This window comes from Setaria italica, chromosome II (genome assembly GCF_000263155.2).
Source record: "Setaria italica strain Yugu1 chromosome II, Setaria_italica_v2.0, whole genome shotgun sequence".
In the NCBI taxonomy this organism is placed as follows: Eukaryota; Viridiplantae; Streptophyta; class Magnoliopsida; order Poales; family Poaceae; genus Setaria; species Setaria italica.
The window spans coordinates 4864297-4883765 of NC_028451.1; the positions used below are offsets into that span (position 1 = coordinate 4864297).

General features: G+C 43.3%; 2 protein-coding genes and 1 pseudogene across 4 annotated transcripts in view; 1 reads left to right on the forward strand and 2 right to left on the reverse strand.

Annotated features, from left to right (window-relative positions):
* Positions 1-4974: 4974 nt before the first annotated feature.
* LOC101783182 lies at positions 4975-9531 on the reverse strand (annotated as a pseudogene).
* A 750-nt stretch (positions 9532-10281) lies between these two features.
* On the forward strand, positions 10282-13623 carry LOC111256348. Its single transcript, XM_022824229.1, has 9 exons — positions 10282-10516; positions 10976-11072; positions 11497-11710; positions 11825-12160; positions 12237-12310; positions 12403-12636; positions 12750-12865; positions 12947-13039; positions 13535-13623. The coding sequence occupies exons 1-9, from the start codon at positions 10282-10284 to the stop codon at positions 13621-13623; spliced, it is 1488 nt and encodes a 495-aa protein (XP_022679964.1).
* Positions 13624-16922: 3299 nt separating this feature from the next.
* The window catches only part of LOC101776954 (median body protein-like), a 3985-nt gene continuing 1438 nt past the window's right edge, over positions 16923-19469 (reverse strand). Inside the window, exons 3-9 of one of the 3 annotated variants that reach the window (XM_022824064.1) lie at positions 18719-18979; positions 18466-18637; positions 18291-18373; positions 18037-18216; positions 17708-17913; positions 17503-17629; positions 16923-17423 (exon numbers count right to left, since the gene is read on the reverse strand). In XM_022824064.1, the coding sequence (XP_022679799.1) occupies positions 17285-17423; positions 17503-17629; positions 17708-17913; positions 18037-18216; positions 18291-18373; positions 18466-18637; positions 18719-18979 (1168 nt within the window). In that variant the 3' untranslated portion in view covers positions 16923-17284. Of the gene's footprint in view, positions 17437-17502; positions 17630-17707; positions 17950-18036; positions 18217-18290; positions 18374-18465; positions 18638-18718; positions 18980-19469 lie in introns of all 3 variants that reach the window. The other 2 variants (XM_012843871.2, XM_022824065.1) reach the window with 2 other exon arrangements.

The following is a 19469-nucleotide window of genomic DNA, read 5'->3' on the forward strand; positions in this document are numbered from 1 at the left end:
AAAGGCCAACACCACAAGCAGCATTGGGTGTGGACACGACTTCCTACTCAAGATCCTCGACGACGTAGTCCGGGTCTTCCTCTGAAGCAACAAAATAAGGGTGAGTACGAAGGTACTCAACAAGTCCAACCCCATCCACGGAGGGGGATACAAGCAAGTGTATGCACAGGATATAACAAGGATGAGATTAAGGTTCATTTGCAATAAAGCTAGATTTTCAACACATGCAAGGGTTCATTTTCAAAAGAGTTTTCACAAAGCACTTCCTTTAGTAACCAAAACATTTAGTGGGATTGATCCTACACAAAGGATCCAAATTTTATTGCTATCGGACTCCCCGTCCGCCATAGCTCACGGCACAACTGCCGGACACTTCCAAAATTCAACACACGCCATAAAAACCATCCATCTCCAAGTGCTAGTTATGTGACCAAGACGTAACTCGTCCAATTCCATGGACACGGCTACCCGGATAGGTTTTAACTCTGCAGAGGTTGTACACTTTTCCCACAAGTAGGGTACCGCAGCAAGATCACCTTAGTGCCGGTGCGGATCCTAACAAAGCCATTACCCACCTCAACTAAGACTGACTAGTCCACACGGAAGCAACTAAGGGGTTAACAACCTAACAACGAGGTCTTAACCGGGACCTAAGTCATAAAGATCTTACTCCTTTTCCATGGGCTCCTGTTGCAAACTAGCTCACCCGAAGACTAACAGTTTAGCTAGTGGGATTTATGCTAAGCCGTTGCCGCATACAACAGTCGATCGAGTGGTTGCACGAAGGTTGGATTAGGAAGGATGACACATCAACTCGGTCCTTAACCATGACAAGATGGATATCTCCCAACCTTGCTCAACAACCAAGATACGAGCCCAACATATTGGCGATAAGGCATAAATCATCGTCCTTAGCGAGAGCAAGTGGCTTCATATTGGGCAAGTAGACGAATCTACCTTGGGGAGTCGATGTGATCACCAGGCCCTACTGCGAACCTGATAAAGGGGTCTCCTCGTTCGGGTCTGAGTAGTAGTCAAAGTCCTCGATCGCATCCATATCGGATTGTGATCTGGACATGGTAGCCTGATAAAAAGTAGCCGCATTGTGGAGTCCGAACAGGAATCGACTTGGGTCTGATCTGCACGATAGCTTAAGCACTGGCTCGTGAAAGTCAGTCCGACTGGCGGGAGAAGTTGAGTTGTACTCGGACTCGTCCCCCAGCCTCTGACTAAGTCAGAAATTGGAAATTCGCCAAAATTCTCGATGAGATCCTCCAGAGCTCGACGCTGGAGCTTCTTGGCTTGCTGCTTCTTTTCCGAGGCTGACGCAATGTGGTAGTGGATGTTTCCGGTACCATCTGCGATGCAAACCTAGGAGCCGAAGATGAACGTCGCGTCCACTTTGAACGCAACGATCGGCTTGATGATGACTTGGGCCATCGAGTTCGCTAGTGGATTCTTAGCGAGAGCCCCTACTTGGCGCACCAGCTGTCGGTGTTTAGACTTAGCAACCTACCGGGGGGTGCCCGAGGTAGTGATTTGGTTAGTGGGACTCGCCGAGATCAGGAACTCGAAGGTGAACACAGACACACGATTTAGACAGGTTCGGACCGCTAGATTGCCTAATACCCTACATCCTGTGTATTGGTTGGATTGAATTGCTTTGGAGGGGGTCCTTATCTCGCCTTATATTACTAGGGGTAGGGTTACAGGTTAGTTGATTTACAAGAATACTAGGCAAATCCTACTTTGATTGCTACGGGTACTTTTCCTAATCCTCGAATAGTTCCTGCCTTGCCACGTAGACTACGCTATCTTGTGCCATAGCCTCCATGTCAGACACGTCTCGGTGTCTAGCCCTGTATTTAAGACTATCCAAACCTTCTGGTGGATCCATAGATGCATGTACGACACATTGTTCTCAAATTACACGAAAGCTGGGCTAGCAGTGGTCCTGACACTTTAAAACATGAGTGAGAACTAGTAGTGAGGTAGTTTTCCCCCTCTAGGGCCACCAACATAATAATAACAAATTCTCGACTTCCCTCACCTTGCATTAAAATTGTCTTTCAATCAAAACTACAACCTCTTATCCTTTCCTTGCATTTAATAACTTTGATACGATAGAGGCTTGTTGAGTACATATGTACTCACTCTTGCTTTGATGATCATCATCCCTTGCACTTAGAAATTTTGGAAGCGGAGTTCGACTTCAAGGAGGCCGGTGATGAGGATCCATTCGACTGAAGTGCCCAACTACTTGCAGGCTTGGATCCACTATGTAGTTGTAATAAAAGGCCCCTCGCCCTGTCTATAAAGTTGATTGTAGCACCTATGCAAACTTGATGTACGTTACGAATAAAAAACATGTTTTATGGTTGTGATACTTCTTTGTGAAAAATGTGCGTATCAGCTACTGATCTAGGAATGATATGATTTGCATCTGGGACCGAAAGGGGACCCACAGACAGGTTGTAGGTGAGGCATGATGTGACAGGCGACACCAGCAATAGGAAGTCGAGGAGGTGTGTTGACGGCAGTTAGCATGCCAGTTTGAACCGCAAGCACATGGATCAGTTGTAGTTTTTTCCTTAAAGTATTCCATCCAAGATTTATCAATCCATGGATTAACAGCAAACTGGCTAGGGTTCTCTATCTAGCTAAACGGATCTAATCCTATCAAGAAGCATGAATTGCATTATAAAGGTAACCCAATCATGAGATAAGCATTAGATATTGGGAAAATAGATCGCATCCATGTATATATGCGGTAACACAACCAAGGGTAGCATGTGCCTATCGTCTTCTTGTTGTAGCTCTAGCCAAAGTGGTAACCAATCTATCTCGTACCTTGATGAAGAGTCATCTCTTAGAAAAGCGGCTCGCAAGCGGCCTACTTTCTTATGAACGCCACTGCGAGGTGCGTGTTGACGCCTCCAGTTTCCCAAAGCTTTACCTCAAACAACCATCAAGCGCTCTCATCCAAAGCTCTCCGTCTTGATAGCTGCTACAACGACTATGACAATACTCGCCATCAATCCTACTCAACATTACGCAGCCATTAGACCTTTTCCTCTCACATGCTGTCACCACACAAGCGTAATCACACCGACTTCCTACGCACTACTAAGATGTATCCGCAAGACACAGACTAATTACCACAATTACATCAATTCCTACTAAGAGCATATGCCAACTGAACATATGAGAATAAGCATGCATCATAGTAGATCAAAGTAAAGACAAGATTAGATTAATATCACCATCATATGTACATAAGCCTTGATGATCACAAGGCTCGGCTCCAGAACTCCACCATGGCTTCGCTGCGCAGGGATGACCATAGCGGCTAGGGTCTAACTCTATGCAAGACAACTCGCTTCTTGTCAAGTCTGTGCATTAAGTGATTATTATCTGACGGTCGCAGTAGGTGACCCGATGACGGGCTATGCCATGGCAACAACTGTCACCCTTGAACCATTATAAGATCAACGCAACGATACAGGCAGCTTTTTTTTTTTCACTGAACAGGAGGGGCAAGTCCCTGCTGAGTATATATTAAATAAAATAAAGTATTTACATACAAAGTATAAAGTAAGATTACAAAAGATTCTCAAGCCATTGTGCTATTGCTGGGATATATTTCCTTTTAGCCCGATGGACAACCATGGCAAATTCATGTTTGCATAGATGTCGACGTCGCTCCACTGAAGGTGTAATATTGTCAAAGATGAAACCATTCCGAGTTGACCATATACTCCAACACACATAATTATAATAACTTCCATGAAGAACAGTTTTGCAATTTGATTCTTTAGAGCTTGTAGCTTATCAAAACCTGATACGGCAAACTGTATCTACAATTGAATAGCATTCCAGCAAGCTTGTGCAAAAGGGTAGAAAAGAAATATATCAAATCATCTTCCTCAACATTATTTGTGCAGTAAATGCACGAGTAACTTGGGAGGTCCATGTTCTTGAGTCTTAGCAATTCCCTGGTATTTAATTTGTCGTTCAGCAACAGCCAGAAGAAGATCTTGTTCTTTAATTGACAGCAGCTTTTCCACACAGCCAATTGTATATAGGCAGCTTACAGCAGTTCTGCCAAAAGATAGCGCATCAATCCTTTTCCACTGGCCGCCACTGCTGCCCCACGCACATGCCCGCTGCCGCAGAGCCTCCTCCCGTCGACCGGCCGCCGCCAAGCCCGGATCTGGCCGCTGGTGAGGAGAGGGAGGCGGAGGGACCTCACCCGGCCGCCGGATCTCGCCCGCCGGTGGGGAGGGGGAGCGGGCGGCGGGAGAAGGAGGGGAGGGAGGAGGGAGAAGGAGGCCGCCGAGCTCCGGCCGGATCTGTCCGCCGCCGAGCCCCCTCCTCGAGCCGCCGCCACCGGAGCCCCCTCCCTCGAGCCGCCCTCGCCCGGCCGCCGGATCTCGCCCGCCGGTGGGGAGAGGGAGGGGCCCGGCCGCCGGATCTGGCCCGCCAGTGGGGAGAGGGAGGGGTCGGAGATGGAGGGGTCGGGCCGGTGAGCACGAGGGAGGCGAAGGGGCGCCGGTGGCAGGGAGAGGGAGCTGGAGGAAGGAGGGGGCGCCGATGTTGCGGAGTGGGTGGGCGGGCGCGTCTAGGCGCTGGGGGGGCGCACTAAAGTAGATATTTTTGTTGTTTGCCGAGTGTCCAGATCCGGACACTCGACAAAGGTTTTTTTTATTTTTTTGTTTTTTTTTTTTGCCGAGTGCGGAAAAGAAACCACTCGGCAAACTCTTTGTTTGCCGAGTGCTAAAAAGAAAACACTCGGCAAACCTTTTATTTGTCGAGTGTAATTATTTTGCCGAGTGTTTTTCACGAAACACTCGGCGAAGAGAGCTTTGCCGAGTGCCCGATGGAATACACTCGGCAAACAAAAAAACACTCGGCAAATTAGAGATTTCCGGTAGTGAGGGGTCATTTTTTTGACATTGAATGAAGGGCATGCTGTCACCCTTTAGTGAGGATGTTTCATATCCACTTGAAGAACACACGGCACATATTCATGATGAATCTTATGTCTTGCTTCATCCAATTGACAGCTATCCTTTCCAGGGTGCCAAACGAAGAAAGCTTGTATGACCATTCACACGGTTTCTCTAGCCATGTGAGGGTGAAACAGTAACCTGCATCAATTTTAACAACTCATTAAGCATCATAATCTGTTCATTTACAAAAATGGATATTTCACATGTGCATGTGACCGCATGGGCTACCTGAGCCATTCATTTTTGAATCAATGGTGACATGATCATGGGTAGTAAGAAATACATGAGTATAGGTAGTGAATTAACGGTTAAATGGAGAAAAATCAACGACTAAGATAAGCCATGTGGTCACATGTACATGTGGTTTTGTATTTTCCATTTACACTATGTGACTTGAGAGTAAATGTAACGTCCTAGAAAAAAATGAAACCCATATGATAGGCGCTACTTTATTAACATGATAGCTGCCTCAACTCGCAACCATATAGTGTGCTGACTCTAGATTCTTTAGTGGAGGCCACATCTTGAGCTGCATATCAGTACTTACCAAGAAGGCTTACACCTCCCTTCTCCTGTCACTAGTATTTTCAAATGATATTTGGGTACCACTGAAAAATAAGTTAAAATCACAATATTAATGAGTTACATTTACTCATACTTATTCATGCTTTATTAGCATTGCTGATTCTGACAATTTTTGTAAGTACTACATTTACTCTGATAATTCATGCTTTAGCATCCCTGTTACAGTCACCATGAAATTGTTACACATTTTTGTACCCGATAATATAAGGTCTGGTATGCAGCTATTCCATATAAAAGACAAGGACAAACGAAACAAAAAATGCTTTCCTTTTTTTGGTAACGACATCATCTGTATTATTTGATCATCTACAGTTGAACAAAATATTTTAATTAAGGCTGAAGAGGCAGGAACAGTTCCTCAGTATAATTACAGTCTGCACATTTTATGCTGCCTGGCAACATGCATAAGTAACATACCAAATCTCACACTGATAGTAACAGCACCAGAACTAAAAATATAATGCATAATAGCTAGTGCCTAGTGCTATTCTAGGACTGAGCTGCAGTAAAACAAGAACATGAGATTCAGCATGAACAAGTACCAGCTTCATGGGAGACTGAAAGCGAAAATCTTTCTGTTCTATCATCTACTGTGACCTATCATGCGAACTAAAGATTGAAGGAGCAAATGAAACATGTAAGTGATGGGACACTCGTAGTAACAGCATTTATATTTTCACTAACCAGATGCACGTATATCTTCTAGGGCATTCTAGCTGCAGGATTAGATCAATTCAAGCCAGGGTTACCAGTTAGAGAAAATTACCGGTGGGTCACCGATAAACAGGTTTATCGGATTTATCGGAAATCTATCGGTTTATTGAATTGATTTTTGATTAAAATTTAAAAAAAAATTGTCCCAATTTCTTCAAATAATTACACAATTGTTTTCAAAAAGTTTAACATAGTAAAACTACACGAAATAATATTGAAACAAGACTATATCACATATTTACGTGGGTCAACCAGTCAATTGTGTGCGAATTCAGGTGAAAATTAAAATTTCGGTGATAAAAATAGTTTTACCAAACCTTGCCGATAAATGGAGTTATCGGATTTATCGATTTATCGGCGATAAATTACTCCTAATTTCAAGCCATAAGAAAAAGGATTAGTAGACAAAGCTCACTCAAATACTTTTATATGACAAGGAACTAGATGGGCTTCCACGGACGACTGACCTCTTGAGATTCCTCCTCGAGGCTACTATGAGGGATAGCAGCATTTTCACTCAACTGTGTGCCCTCTTTGCCTCACTGTTTGACTGCGGTGTCTTCCCATTAGGCAACATTCGAGTTGGATTTTTCTTGGATAACTTCAGGTGTTTGGTCCACAGACCCAGTAGCAGTAGAATTGTTTTTTGCCGTCTTCTCATCCAAGAGCTGCTTAAGCCTCAGAATTTCACTGTCCCTTGCTGCATGAAGCAAAAATGAGAATAAGTAAATGTTGTGGCACCCAGCTTAGTTGAGCCAAATAAATAAATAAGACATGAAAAAGAAATATTGTGGCAACTTTAATTAAATATGATATGCCAAAGGACTGCACCATCTCACAAATTGTGATGAATTATATTGTCATAACCAGATTATTCACCAGGTGATGCAAACTATAACTTAGATTACCACACCAGGACTAATGTAGGATTGCAGAGAAACATATTTTGGTCTGTGGCTAAAAAGTGAAGTGTATGAACACAAGTAGAGGTAACATTTCAATGGGCCAACCTGCCAGACACTATTCAAAAAATTATGAATGAAAAAGTTGACCAGTTGTGTGACCATATTGCAAACAATAATACAAAATTTCAATTTCAATAAATATAAACATCATAAAATATTCTTAATTTATCTGATGCTAATAAGCTATAGCCAGCAACCCAGTAATGCAAAGCAGTAAAGTTGACAGGCATCAAACTTAGATGTTCTACGGTGTCCACAGTGCAGTAAGGTAGTATGCTCTGTCCTGAACTGTTTGAGACACATATCCTGTGTGGCAATTTTATAGACAAGTCTCCAACTCGTGTATATCTATTCTCTACATTTCCCAATTTTTTCTATCACTCGAGATTTTAGTTATTGCAACATTTTCTCTCTTGGTTCACATTGTAATGCTGCGGAAAACGTTAAATGCATGGTCATACCATTCAACAGGGTATGTGTGGGCATTTATCATTAACAATATTTTTAGAGCCAGTGCATTGTCGGCCTTCTGTGTATAGTGGCCACAGGCATAAATACATCAAATTAAGGAAAAACCACTCAGAAGTACACCATATGGACGAGAATCAGCTGAAAAGGATTAAGTTAATTCGTGCTTACTTCTCATGACGCATCAAATTAAGGTGTTAGAATATACAAAAACACATGATTTTTTTATTCTAACCCAAGCCATATATCTCAAAATCAAATGGTCGAAAACTCAACCGTTGGAAACCCCTAAAACGTATAAGTGTTGTATATCTATCCAAAAAAATATGACGTTAGGAATTCATAGAGGGATCGAAGTATATGGGCGAAATTGTGCTGCAATTGAATCATGTAGCTCAATTGGCATGCAACAGACAACGAGTCCCAGCAAAGCCGTTGATTCGAAGGGAAATACATGGGGAATGGACTTGATTGGGCATACGTCAGAACTACAATAACTATCTGGTTAGAGGAAATATTTGAATAATTTGTAAAGGAAAATTCAAAAGTACATCATATTAACGAGAAACAGCTGTAAAGGATTAAGTCAATTATTCGTGCCTACTTGTCATGCCAAACTACAAAATGTAAACCTGGTCGCAGGCAGTAAACTTAGGAGAATGAAAATTATTTAACAAACCAAACCAGATCAAACTCGGCATGTAAGCTTCAGTAGTATTTGCACCATTCATCATTAGTTAGATATATTTTAAATTCGAAAGGCACTCTGAGTTGTTTCTGAAGCAGAGCACAACTATTAAGACAAGCGCTGGCAGTTTGGAACATGTTGATCAATAAGTAATTTCAATCAGGGACACAGGGTGGTAATGGATCATAGCCCTCATGTCTCTTTCACAATCTAACTCAGCTCTATTTATTTTTAGTTTAAAATCATATAATATTATAACCCGGTCCTTATTGAGCCCGATTCTTAAATTTGCTAGGCTTAATTAGAGGACCCTCTACCATCCCTCGCACCACACTTCCTCCATTTCCCAAAGACGTGTATCATTCCAGTGTTCCATGCCTGTGCCAGAATGGGCATTTGTATTTCTCTTCCAAGAGCTAAAACAGGTCCAACTGAAAAGAGAAAGAAACTTGAGATTCAGTAGCGAATCTTACCCAAAATATCCTCAAGTAAATCCTGGCGGGCCTTCTCAAGCTCGTCCTCCTTGTCCGCCCTGGAATCATCAAGCTAGCTAGTTAGCAAAAATAAAACGAAGCCCACACTCGAGTGTAGCATCTCATCTTACGGCTTCTCGCTGAGCTCCTCTATCTTTTTCGAGGCCACCTTACCTGACCCAATCCTTCATGGCTCTTACCATGAATTTAGCGGCCTCCCTAAACCCTCCTTCTCATAAACCCACCCGAATTTAGCGGCCTGGCCTTACCATGTTAAGCTCTTGAGCGCTGCCTCCCGCTTCCACTCCAACTCCTCATCGAGCAGATTTTGCTTCTGCGGCGCGGCGAGGGATCCAATCCAACCGTACCGTTAAAAAACTATTGGGGGCATAAGCCACCGCGAGCGGGGCAGAGGGTTGGGATAGGGAAGAAGTGAGCTGGGCCGGTACCTTGACGGCGGTGTAAACCTTCGCTCCATCCGCGCCTGGGGGAATGACCCAGAAGCTTCGAGACGCGGGTTCGAGCGGGAGCAGCGGACGTAGGGGGCGAGGGGAGAGGAGGCAGGAAGGACCCCTCTGGGCGAGGAGCACTTCCAGGAAAAAAAAAAAAAGTGGGGGCGCCGCCATCGAGTCATCCACATCTTATGTTCCTCTCAGCCGACTAGCAGTAGCATGAGAGCATTCCGTTCTTCTGCTTTTCCGCGTCATGCCATCACCATATATTGCCTTAAGTTTAGTTCGTCATATTTCTAATAAACTAAATAAATACTTTTAAAATCTAATATGTCAAAAGTTTTTTTATAAAGGAAAAAAATCTTTATGACTTCTCTAAAAATTGCATCGTATCTTGGATCTCAGGCGAGGGCTCGCTTCGCCTTGCTTGCCCAGAAATCGAGATGAAGCAAGTGTTTGGTTCCAACGTGAGCTCACCTCAAAGCTTGCGCTAGCAAGTTTTCCCTTGCTTCTAGGGGAGAGCGAGTCTGGCTCACCTGCTAGGCAAGGCAAGCTTTGCCCACGCTAGCAAGGCGAAGCAAGCTTGCTTTAGAACCGAGCACGCTATTACCTCCAAACTTAAACCCTAATTAATAGATGAGTCTACTGGTATCAATCTAAACAAGTTCAAAAAGGAATCTATGTAATTCATTAAAATCGTTAAACCCAATCTAATTAGTAGGGCTAGGTCGTTAATTTCAAGACGCGCGAGTCTAGAGTTTTCTACTGTTATCTCAAGACACCGGCCGAGCCAACACAACAGTAATAAAGTGAATCGAAAGTTGAAACCCTACCGAGCCGGTCCTAGCGACGGACACACCGCACTGAGCAGCAGCAGCCAGCGGGAGCCGCAGCCGCCGGGGACGCCCACCTCCTGCATCGGCGATGGTACGGGGAAGCCGGCGAGCCTCGGCTCCGGCGACGGCGGACCCGCGCCCCGACAGCACCGCTCTCCTGCCGCCAGGACTGCCACCTCGGGGCACCTCCGCGTGGCGGGGTCGAGGCGGCGGCTGTGCGGGCACCGCGGCGGATGCGGTGGTGGTGCGCCGTTCGGCCGCCGCGCCGATCTGCGGTGGCCACCTCCGCGACGCCACCGCCATCTCCGAGTGCCTCCATGCTTGTAAGCTCGCTCCCCCGCCTCCTCCACGCAAGCTGATGGGATCGGGGATCCTCGATCGAAATGCTACTTCCTCTTCTGGGAGCGGCGTTCCCCCCAATCTGTTTGCAGATGTGGGCGTCCTGGCCGTGGCCAGCGGGCGGGGATGGGAATGGCCTTCTCGACCAGTTCGAGTTCGCCTACCATCAATTGGATTCCGTTCGATTTCGACACTGTAATAGGGGCTTTCCACTGGGCATGTGGTCATGTGCACATCAGTCACAACTCACAATTAGATCAGCTGAGCACGAGTGCAGAGGGCTCTCGATCTGTGCGGGAGTGTCTTGTCGCCCAGGCCTAGCTGCTCAATGCCATCGCGTAGCGCGGTCAAGAAACGAATTATAGAGCTTTGTGCTAGCAATAATCCGTAAACATCCTGGACTTCCATTTCTTCAGTCATCGATAATAGCATGCTTTGTTCAGTTTGCAGGCAATGCATATATGACAAGTTGACGAAGGGGGATACAAAATGCCCAACGTGCGACGTTCTTTTGGGCCCTGCTCCATTGGAGAAGCTCAGGTATTGTCTGTTTCTTCTCTCCATTTTTGTTCGTAGTCTGCATTTTTGCTTGACCAGGTGGATTGTAGCTGGTTACTTTCTTTCTGTTCCTGCTCCCTTCCTTCTTTTTCAGTGAACCCATAGTAACTCCTATTATTTCACTAAAAGAAATTGCGAGCTCCTTTGAACCTTCAGATGCATGATGCACCGAAGTTCCTATGTGTAAAGTAGATAACTATTGCTTGTGATGTAATATGAAGCATGATACACTTCTATCGATATCTGGTTGCCATCCCTTTGCAGCAATTGACAATGCTCTACCTATCCCTTTCTGCTATATTATCAACTAGATGATTGACATGTAGCCCTCAGCTTAGATTCCCTTAATGCAATTTTTTTTTGTGGTAAAAGTGAAATCTTACATGTTTCTTTGAGTAATTGATAGACCTGATCATAGCCTGCAACACATCAGGTCGGTGATATTTCATGGTAAGAGGCGCAATGTCAATGCTGTCACCGCCAAGAACAAGAACAGGAAGGAAAAGGTTTTCACTGAATCAACCATTTCTTCAGTGGTGGATATCATTATAGGAGGAAGAACTACACCACTGCAACAGAAGATAGAAGTTGAGGTGATCAATGAAGCTGATGAGGCTTCGGTAGCTAAGGAATCAGTTTATGAGTCTTCTATCTTGGTAGCTTTCTACGTTTTCTCCATAATTTTCATAGGTTGGGTTGGTTTTTATAGTCCTTAAATTGCATTCTTTTTTCAGAATCTTGCTCCTGTTGGAAGAGATGCTTTGTCACGAATCAGGTGTCGAGACTTTTACTCAGCATGCCATCTTTCTGTGGAGACTGGAGCCTTGATTGTGTGGCAACCACCACCTATCCCAGAGGAGATGGTTGCCCTTGCCCATGATCAGTTAGCCCCCAGGCAGGATTCACAGACTTTTGGGCCTCCAGCGACCTCTGGTACTAAGTACCAGCGACAAGCACCAACTGTACAGATGACCAATACCTCGGTTATGGCAGGCATCTCATTCCATGCTAGGATGACTGTCCAGGATGATGATAACCTGAGTGGAGATATTCTCGCATTGTTCAATGAGGTAAACACATTTCTTCCACGAGTTTGATTGAAGGTAATGACTATTATTGGTTGTAATTTTCTAACATGTATTCCAGAGTACTACAAGAATCATGGGGAGATATGTTGCTCACATAAGCCAATTAAAGGCAAAGAACTCCAAATTAATAGAGTAAGCTTCCTCAAAAGTTTCTTCAACAAAATTTTGCCCCTATGAACAACAATGTGTGATCGTGTATACTTGTTACTTGATCACACATGTAGGCAATTGGAAAATGAAAGAGCAGCTGCCCTTGAGAGGATAAGAACGTTTGAAGAGAGGCACCAACAAGAATTGGAAAATGAAAGAGTTGCCGCTGCTGAGAGGACAAGAATACTTGAAGAGAGGTACCGACAAGAATTGGAAAAAGAAAGAGCAGCTGCTGCTGAGAGGATTAGAATCCTTGAAGAGAGGCTCCAAAGGGAGTCCAAAATAGCCACGAGTGCTAGAAACCGAAGGCAATCCTTGAAGGCACAGAATGCCAGACTTTATGAGTTTGTCCTCTTAAAGCTTCTTCAGCTAGTTTTTTTAATAAGAACAAGAGTTTACTTGTTACTCTTGTCAATTTCAGAGGTCTGGAAAATGAAAGAGCAGACAACCAGGCTCTGATGTCAGATATTGTAGAGAAAAGTGATGAGCTTGCGACACTCAAATATCACTGTGACATGTCTGAGTCAGACAAGAAAGGTAAAAAATTCAACTTTCTCTTTACACAATTCAAATATTTTGCCATGAGTTAAATCTTACACCACAGTTCCATTTTTCTAGATTTAGAAAATCAAGTTGAGAACCTGAAGAAGGAATTAGAATATACTAAAAGAGAACATGCAAGATATGCCCGTCAGGTCTTGGATGCAGCAAGTAGGGTTCATATGCAGCTAGCAGGGGCGGACCCATGTACTCCTCCAGTGAAAGCACAGGCCCTCACTCAAAATTTTGAATCAAAGGTGATTAACAAATTTTCACCATGTACAAGATTCATGAATTTAACTTTTCTGCATGCATGCCCACTCTCAACTCTTGCCCTAGGTCCTCCCCTGGCAGCTAGTGATACCTGTTCACACCAAATCTCATGTTCTTGTTTTACGGCAGCTCAGTACTAGAATAACACTAGCTATTATGCGTTATATTTTTATTCTTGTGCTATAAGTATGGGATTTGGTATGTTACTTTGCATTTTGCCAGCGTAAATGTGCAGACTGTAATTAGGTTGAGGAATTGGTCCAGCATCTTCAGCCTTAAAAATATTTTCTTAAACTGACTTAGATGATCAAATACAGATGATGTCTTTACCCAAAATAAAGGGCATAATTCTTTTGTTGTTTGTCATTTGGGCTTGTCTTTTACACGGAATAGATGCATACCAGACCTTATCTGGTACAAAAATGTGTGATAATGTCATGGTGAATGTAACAGTGATGCTAGAGCATGAATTATCTGAGTGAATGTAATACTAACAAATTGTCAGGATCTGAGTGATATATTAATTTATTTTTCAATAGTACCCCAAATAGTATTTGAAAATATTAGTCACAGGGGAAGGGAGGTGTAAGCCTAGTTCTTGGTAGGTACTGATATGTAGCTCAAGATGTTGGCCTCCATTAACTTAAAGAAGTAGAGTCAGCACACCTTATGATTGCGACAGCTATCATGTTAACAAAGTAGCACCTATGATTTCATTTCATTCCAGGATGTTAGACCTTAGCCTGATGTCCTACCCAAAGACTTCAAAGGTAGTCACAGGACAACCTTTTCTGGTTCTCACTTCCAAACCTATAACTTGGTTTGCTTATTTATTCTCAAGTCACGTAGTGTAAATGAACAGAGTATGATCCATAGTAAGTTGTTCAAATTGATGCAGGTTACAGTTTCACCCTCATATGGTCAAAGAAACTGGGTGAATAGTGATATAAGCTCTCTTCATTGGGCACCCTGGAAAGGATAGCCGTCAATTGGATGAAGCAAGACATAAGATTCAGCATGAACATGTGCCATGTGTTCTTTTGAGTGGATATCAAACACCATCACTCAAGGGCGACAGCTTGCTCTTAGTTCGAGGCAGCTTGCATTGCCTACTGAACTTGTAATAGTAATCCTCTGGATGTAATAAAAAAGGATTGAATCGGTATATCGTGGTAGAACTGATGTTATGCTGTCTGTATTCTTGCGTGGAGCTTGCGAACGGTTCAAGGGTAACAGTTGTTGCCATGGCATAGCCCTTCATAGGGTCACCTAATGCGACTGTCACTTCATTTTTTTTTAGACAGACTGTCACTTCATTGGTTCAAGATATTAATCACTTAATGCAAAAACTTGGCAGGAAACGAGAGTTGCCTTGTAAGAATTTTCACTTTGGGTCTCCATGTATATAGATTTTGCATGGTCAATTTGCACAACTCCTGTTCGAATGTGTCGTGATCTGGAATGAAATTGTAGAATGATGTGAAATAATAGTATATAAAAAACAGAAAGAAAAAAAATAGGCCCGGAGTACTTGCTTTACGCATCCGTTAGATGATCGATGAGGCATTCATGTCACGATCTTTAGGGATGAGTGTTCAGTTTGGCTATTTTACCTTTTATGAAATACAATAATATGTCACCTACAAACCGCTAATATTTGGAATTCTATAAAGTGAGCAATTTTCGGGTCTGTCAGACTTGCATCACCACTCACCAGAGACAGCAGAGTTCGTCAACCTGTCAGGCAAACTCCTGAAGATTTCCAAATACGCTGCCAAACATCATTGCAGCAGGAATGCAGTAGAAGAAACACATTGTGCGTGATATTATTCGTTCGCGTTTGGCAGTAATTTTTGCTTGAAGCATTGCATTGGTCGAAATAGATGTGCCATCATGAATGCGAAACCTGAAATTATGCTACCTGAAACTAACTATGCTACCAGTTCAGATAGAAATTGTGACAACACTCTGAACATGAAGTTCTGCTGCTTGCATCGCATCGGTGTTGCAAGCATTCAACATTCGATGGAGCAGAGAAATCAGGAGCAGCCGATATTGTTGCCAGCTTTGCCATCAGGAGCAGGGAGATAACGCGGCAATGCTGGTCGTGCACGCCGCCCCGTGGACGGCCGGAGCGCCCTTCCTTGGTCTACTCCAGCACAGCACCCTTCGCCGGCGCCTGGTACGAAACGAGGAGGACAAGAAGGACCTCGCGCTAATGACTCGCCGTTGCAGGCCAACGCGGTGAATTTGCCCTGTCGCATGTCCGACAGGGACGATGTACGCTGGATGGATGACAACGGCGCCGGCCGCGTCCGCTGCGGTGCGGTATCGCTGATAGAAGTTTGCAGATTGATTATTGATCGCGATCCACCGGCGCCGATGACGGCCGCGCACCTCCCGCCATCATCCTCCGGCGAGTAGAGCGGCAGGTGGCACGCATGTCCTCGATGCACCGGAGACTCGGATCGAGTACATGGAGGGGTTGAGCGAGCAACAACGACGAGCGCTCCGGCTACCGTGCCATCATCAATAATTCCTACGGATTGAGCATCTCCAAGAATGCCCAATAAATACTTCTAATAACTAATTTTGGGAATGAAAATGAAAAAAAAAAACAGTGCTCCAACGGTTGTCCAATCTACTATTTTTCTCTGCGTGCCCAATACCGACTCCATCCAGAGCCAAATTTAACCCCCCTCTCCATGCTCCCAATCCCACGGAAAAAACGGCAGGAAAATCAAAGTGTTGGATCCACGAATGGATGATGTGGCAGCAATTGCATCTTGTTGGGACAATTTTTTGGGAACTATTGGTTGGAAGGGTACTTTTTCCTCCCAATAGTTTTGGGCAAGGTCCCAAAATCAATTTTTGTGGACTTTATGTTTTAGGCACTCTTGAAGATGCTCTTAGGATTGACCTGCCTTTGGCTATAATGATCGAACAGTTGCTTTGTCTGTACCTCCTGCAGCTATATTTTTACCTGCCTTTCAGGTTAATTCAACTAGTGTTTCTCTATCTCGAATTTGCTTCAACTAGTTTTTCTCTATCTCGAATTCTCGATAACATATGTACAACTTGTGATTCAGTGAAGTTTTGGAATGTGCACTCAGATTTGGGAAGAAGAGAGGTGGCCATTCTATAAATAATCATATGCCATTTTTCTAGTTATGCCGCAAGATTCTAGCTGTCTATCAAAACTTATAAGGTTTGATTTGTGCTTGTGCATATACTTGGATTCACAGGCTCACAAACTAAACCAGCAGTTTCCCACCTGTCATTATTCAATGTTATATTTTTCTATGTGATTAATGGGCAATGGCACTATCATCGTATAAATATATTATGTCTCCTGCAGTAAGTAAAACTTTATTGTTCCACACGATCAATTAGTACCCATTTTTTTCCTTTCTTACTACTCACAGAATTGTAATTCATGTTGCCTAACTGTTATGTATTCTAGTTGGGCAACTTCTAAATTTTCTTAGAGAGGCTACTATGTTGCCTTCTCTCCTGGATCTCACCTATTGAGGCCTTGTTCGGTTAATCCTCTCCCTTGGGGATTTTGACTTGGAGATTTAATCCATTCCGACACCTTCAATCCTCTTTAATCCCCCTCTAACCGAACAAGCCCTGAAGATGGAATCCACATGGAATTCACATATTCTGCATAAGGCTAATTTTGTATGGGTAGTAAAGATAGGTATGTTTTGTTCCCCCCAAAAAAAAAGATAGGTGCGTTCTGGAAGCTAAGCTTGACACTTAAAATTGCAAGGAGCCATCAATTCCAACGTCGAGCATTGGTTTATAGATTGTGCATCATGCCTGCAACATGTCAAAACCTCACTCCAGTAGCAGATAGCACTGGCTTATATACAAAAAGCCTATCAAGATTAGAGACAGAGAAAAGAGTGTATGATACAGCAACATTAGAACACACGCAGACTCACAGTACCAAAAATGGGACTGAGCTTATCCTGCTGAGCCGCTCAAATCAGTGGGACAAGTAGAGAAGCAGCTGGTGTTTCCACCTGTAGCTCCTGATATGCTCATATGCATACCGTATAGGCAACTTGTACAGGCTGGTCAAAAAAATTAAATTGGGGTGTAGCATGCTATTCAGTTTCCTCTGAAATCTCTGACTCAAGAACCTGGTAGTCCCTTATTTAACTGACTTAGAGCAGCTTCTATGCTCTGGGCTATCTCGGACTCTCTTCGGAGCCTTGCTTCAAGAGCTCTTGTCCTGTCAAAAGCCCTTTTTGCTCTTTCATTGTCCAATTCTCTGAAATTGGCATCTGAGTGACGAGTGAATTGTTGTTCTTAGAAAAAAAACTAGTCAAAGAATATATTAGAGAACTCACTCTCTTAGTCTGGCATTCTCTGCCTCCGATGCTTGGCTTCGGCGTAAATAGGTGTCGAACCTCTCCGATATTCTTGCAGTCCTCTCAGCTAAGGATTTGGTCAGATAATCAACTTGATATTCTAGACCTGGAAAATGGAAACATTGTGTAAGATTTGACTCGTGACAAAATTTTAGAAGGCTGTAAAGAGGATTGGATCTTTTACATGTCTTCTCTGTCTCAAGCACATTGATATCATATAGGAGTGTAGCATGCTCTTCATTTTTCTCTGAAATTTCGGACTTGAGAGCCTGATAGTCCTGGATTAGTAGTCTTTGAGCAGCAATCAGTGAATCAACTAGTCCCTGAACAGCTTCCATCTTCTGTCTGATCTCAGACTCTGTTTGGAGCCTCCCTTCAAGAATTCTTGCTCTATCAAAAGCAGCAACCTTTTCAGTTTCCAATTCTCTGAAATTATGATCAAGTAAATTGTTGTTGCTTTTCAAGCGAAACCAAGTAAATTGTTTAGCTAAGGAATTTCTTGAGAGAACTCACTCTCTTAGTCTAGCATTTGTAACCCCCAAGGCTTGGTTTTGGCCTGTGCAGGCCTGAATCATCTCCAGCATTCTTGCAGTACTTTGGGTTACATCAGATTCTCTTTGGAGCCTCTCTGCTTCGAGAATTCTTCTTGTCTCAACAGCAACAGTCTTTTCAGCTCTTTCTTTTTCCAATTCTCTGAAATTAAGATTGGAAAACAATATAACTGTTGTCTTAGAGAGAACTTGTGAAAGAATTTTGAGATAACTCACTCTCTTAGTCTGGCATTCTCTGACTGTAAGGATTGGTTTCGCCCTATGTAGAACTCGACCTCCTCCAATGTCCTTGCAGTATTCTGACATGCATGTTACAGAATTAGAATTGGCAGTTATTACTTTCAATTGCAATTTCCTGATTTACCAGAGCATCATTGATTTCATTAATTACCTCAACCTCTACCTCATGAGTTTCTCTTTGTGAAGCAGCAGGAGGCAGTGCAGCGCTTCCTTCCACAGCAATCTGAACCTCTGAAGAAAGGGTAGGTTCAGTGGCTGCCCTTGCTCTCCTCTCTTTCTCGACAGTGACTATGAACGTGCCAACTTCTTCAGCAGGTGTACTCCTGCAAAGGACCATCATATGTCAACATGCAAAATGCTTACAGAAGAAGAGGAAAAAAAAAAGGAAAACATTTTTTGCCCACCTTGAACACATGCTGGATTTCATTGGAGATGCAGTAAGTTCCATCCCAAGACTTTCAGCTGCCTCTGCTTCAGCTTCACCATTCATTGACTCACCCATAAAAAATGCATCAGTTTTCTTGCCTGATTGACCAACTCCATGAATTTGGGGTAAATGAAAAGGCAGGGAAACTGATGCTGGATGCAGGAGTGAGATTTCCTCAACCTTGCGCCTCTTCACAGGAAATAGCATTAACCTTAAGCATAGCAGGCTGTGATCTGTTCTGTTTACTTATTCAGAGCAACAAAAAAGACAGATTCAGCAATATAAAAGGTTGCATATATGGAAGTAATAAAGCCGTGGATGAAAATGTAAGCTGGGTGATATATTTTAATCATCTGGTTGACAAGATAGTAAGAATCAAACTACTATACATCCGAGCATGGATATTGCCTTTTGCCACAAAACTGATAACATAAACTGAAAAAAGGACACCGGTATATCATGATACATAACTAATAAGAGCTATTAATGTGACACAGGAAGCCTAAGAAGAGATATGCGATGATGTGCATCTGAACATCAAAAGGACAGTGAAGCAGATATGCGAATGAGTTGAGGTGGGTGATTGTGGCTTCCAATTTTTTTCTTAGGGTGGATAACAAGGATGATATACGGATTCATTAGAAAACTAGAGGCAGGTACGGAAATGAACTTCAATACCTTGTAAAAGAAAAGGATGGTTAAGCCTAGCTACTTAGCTGCTACTGCAA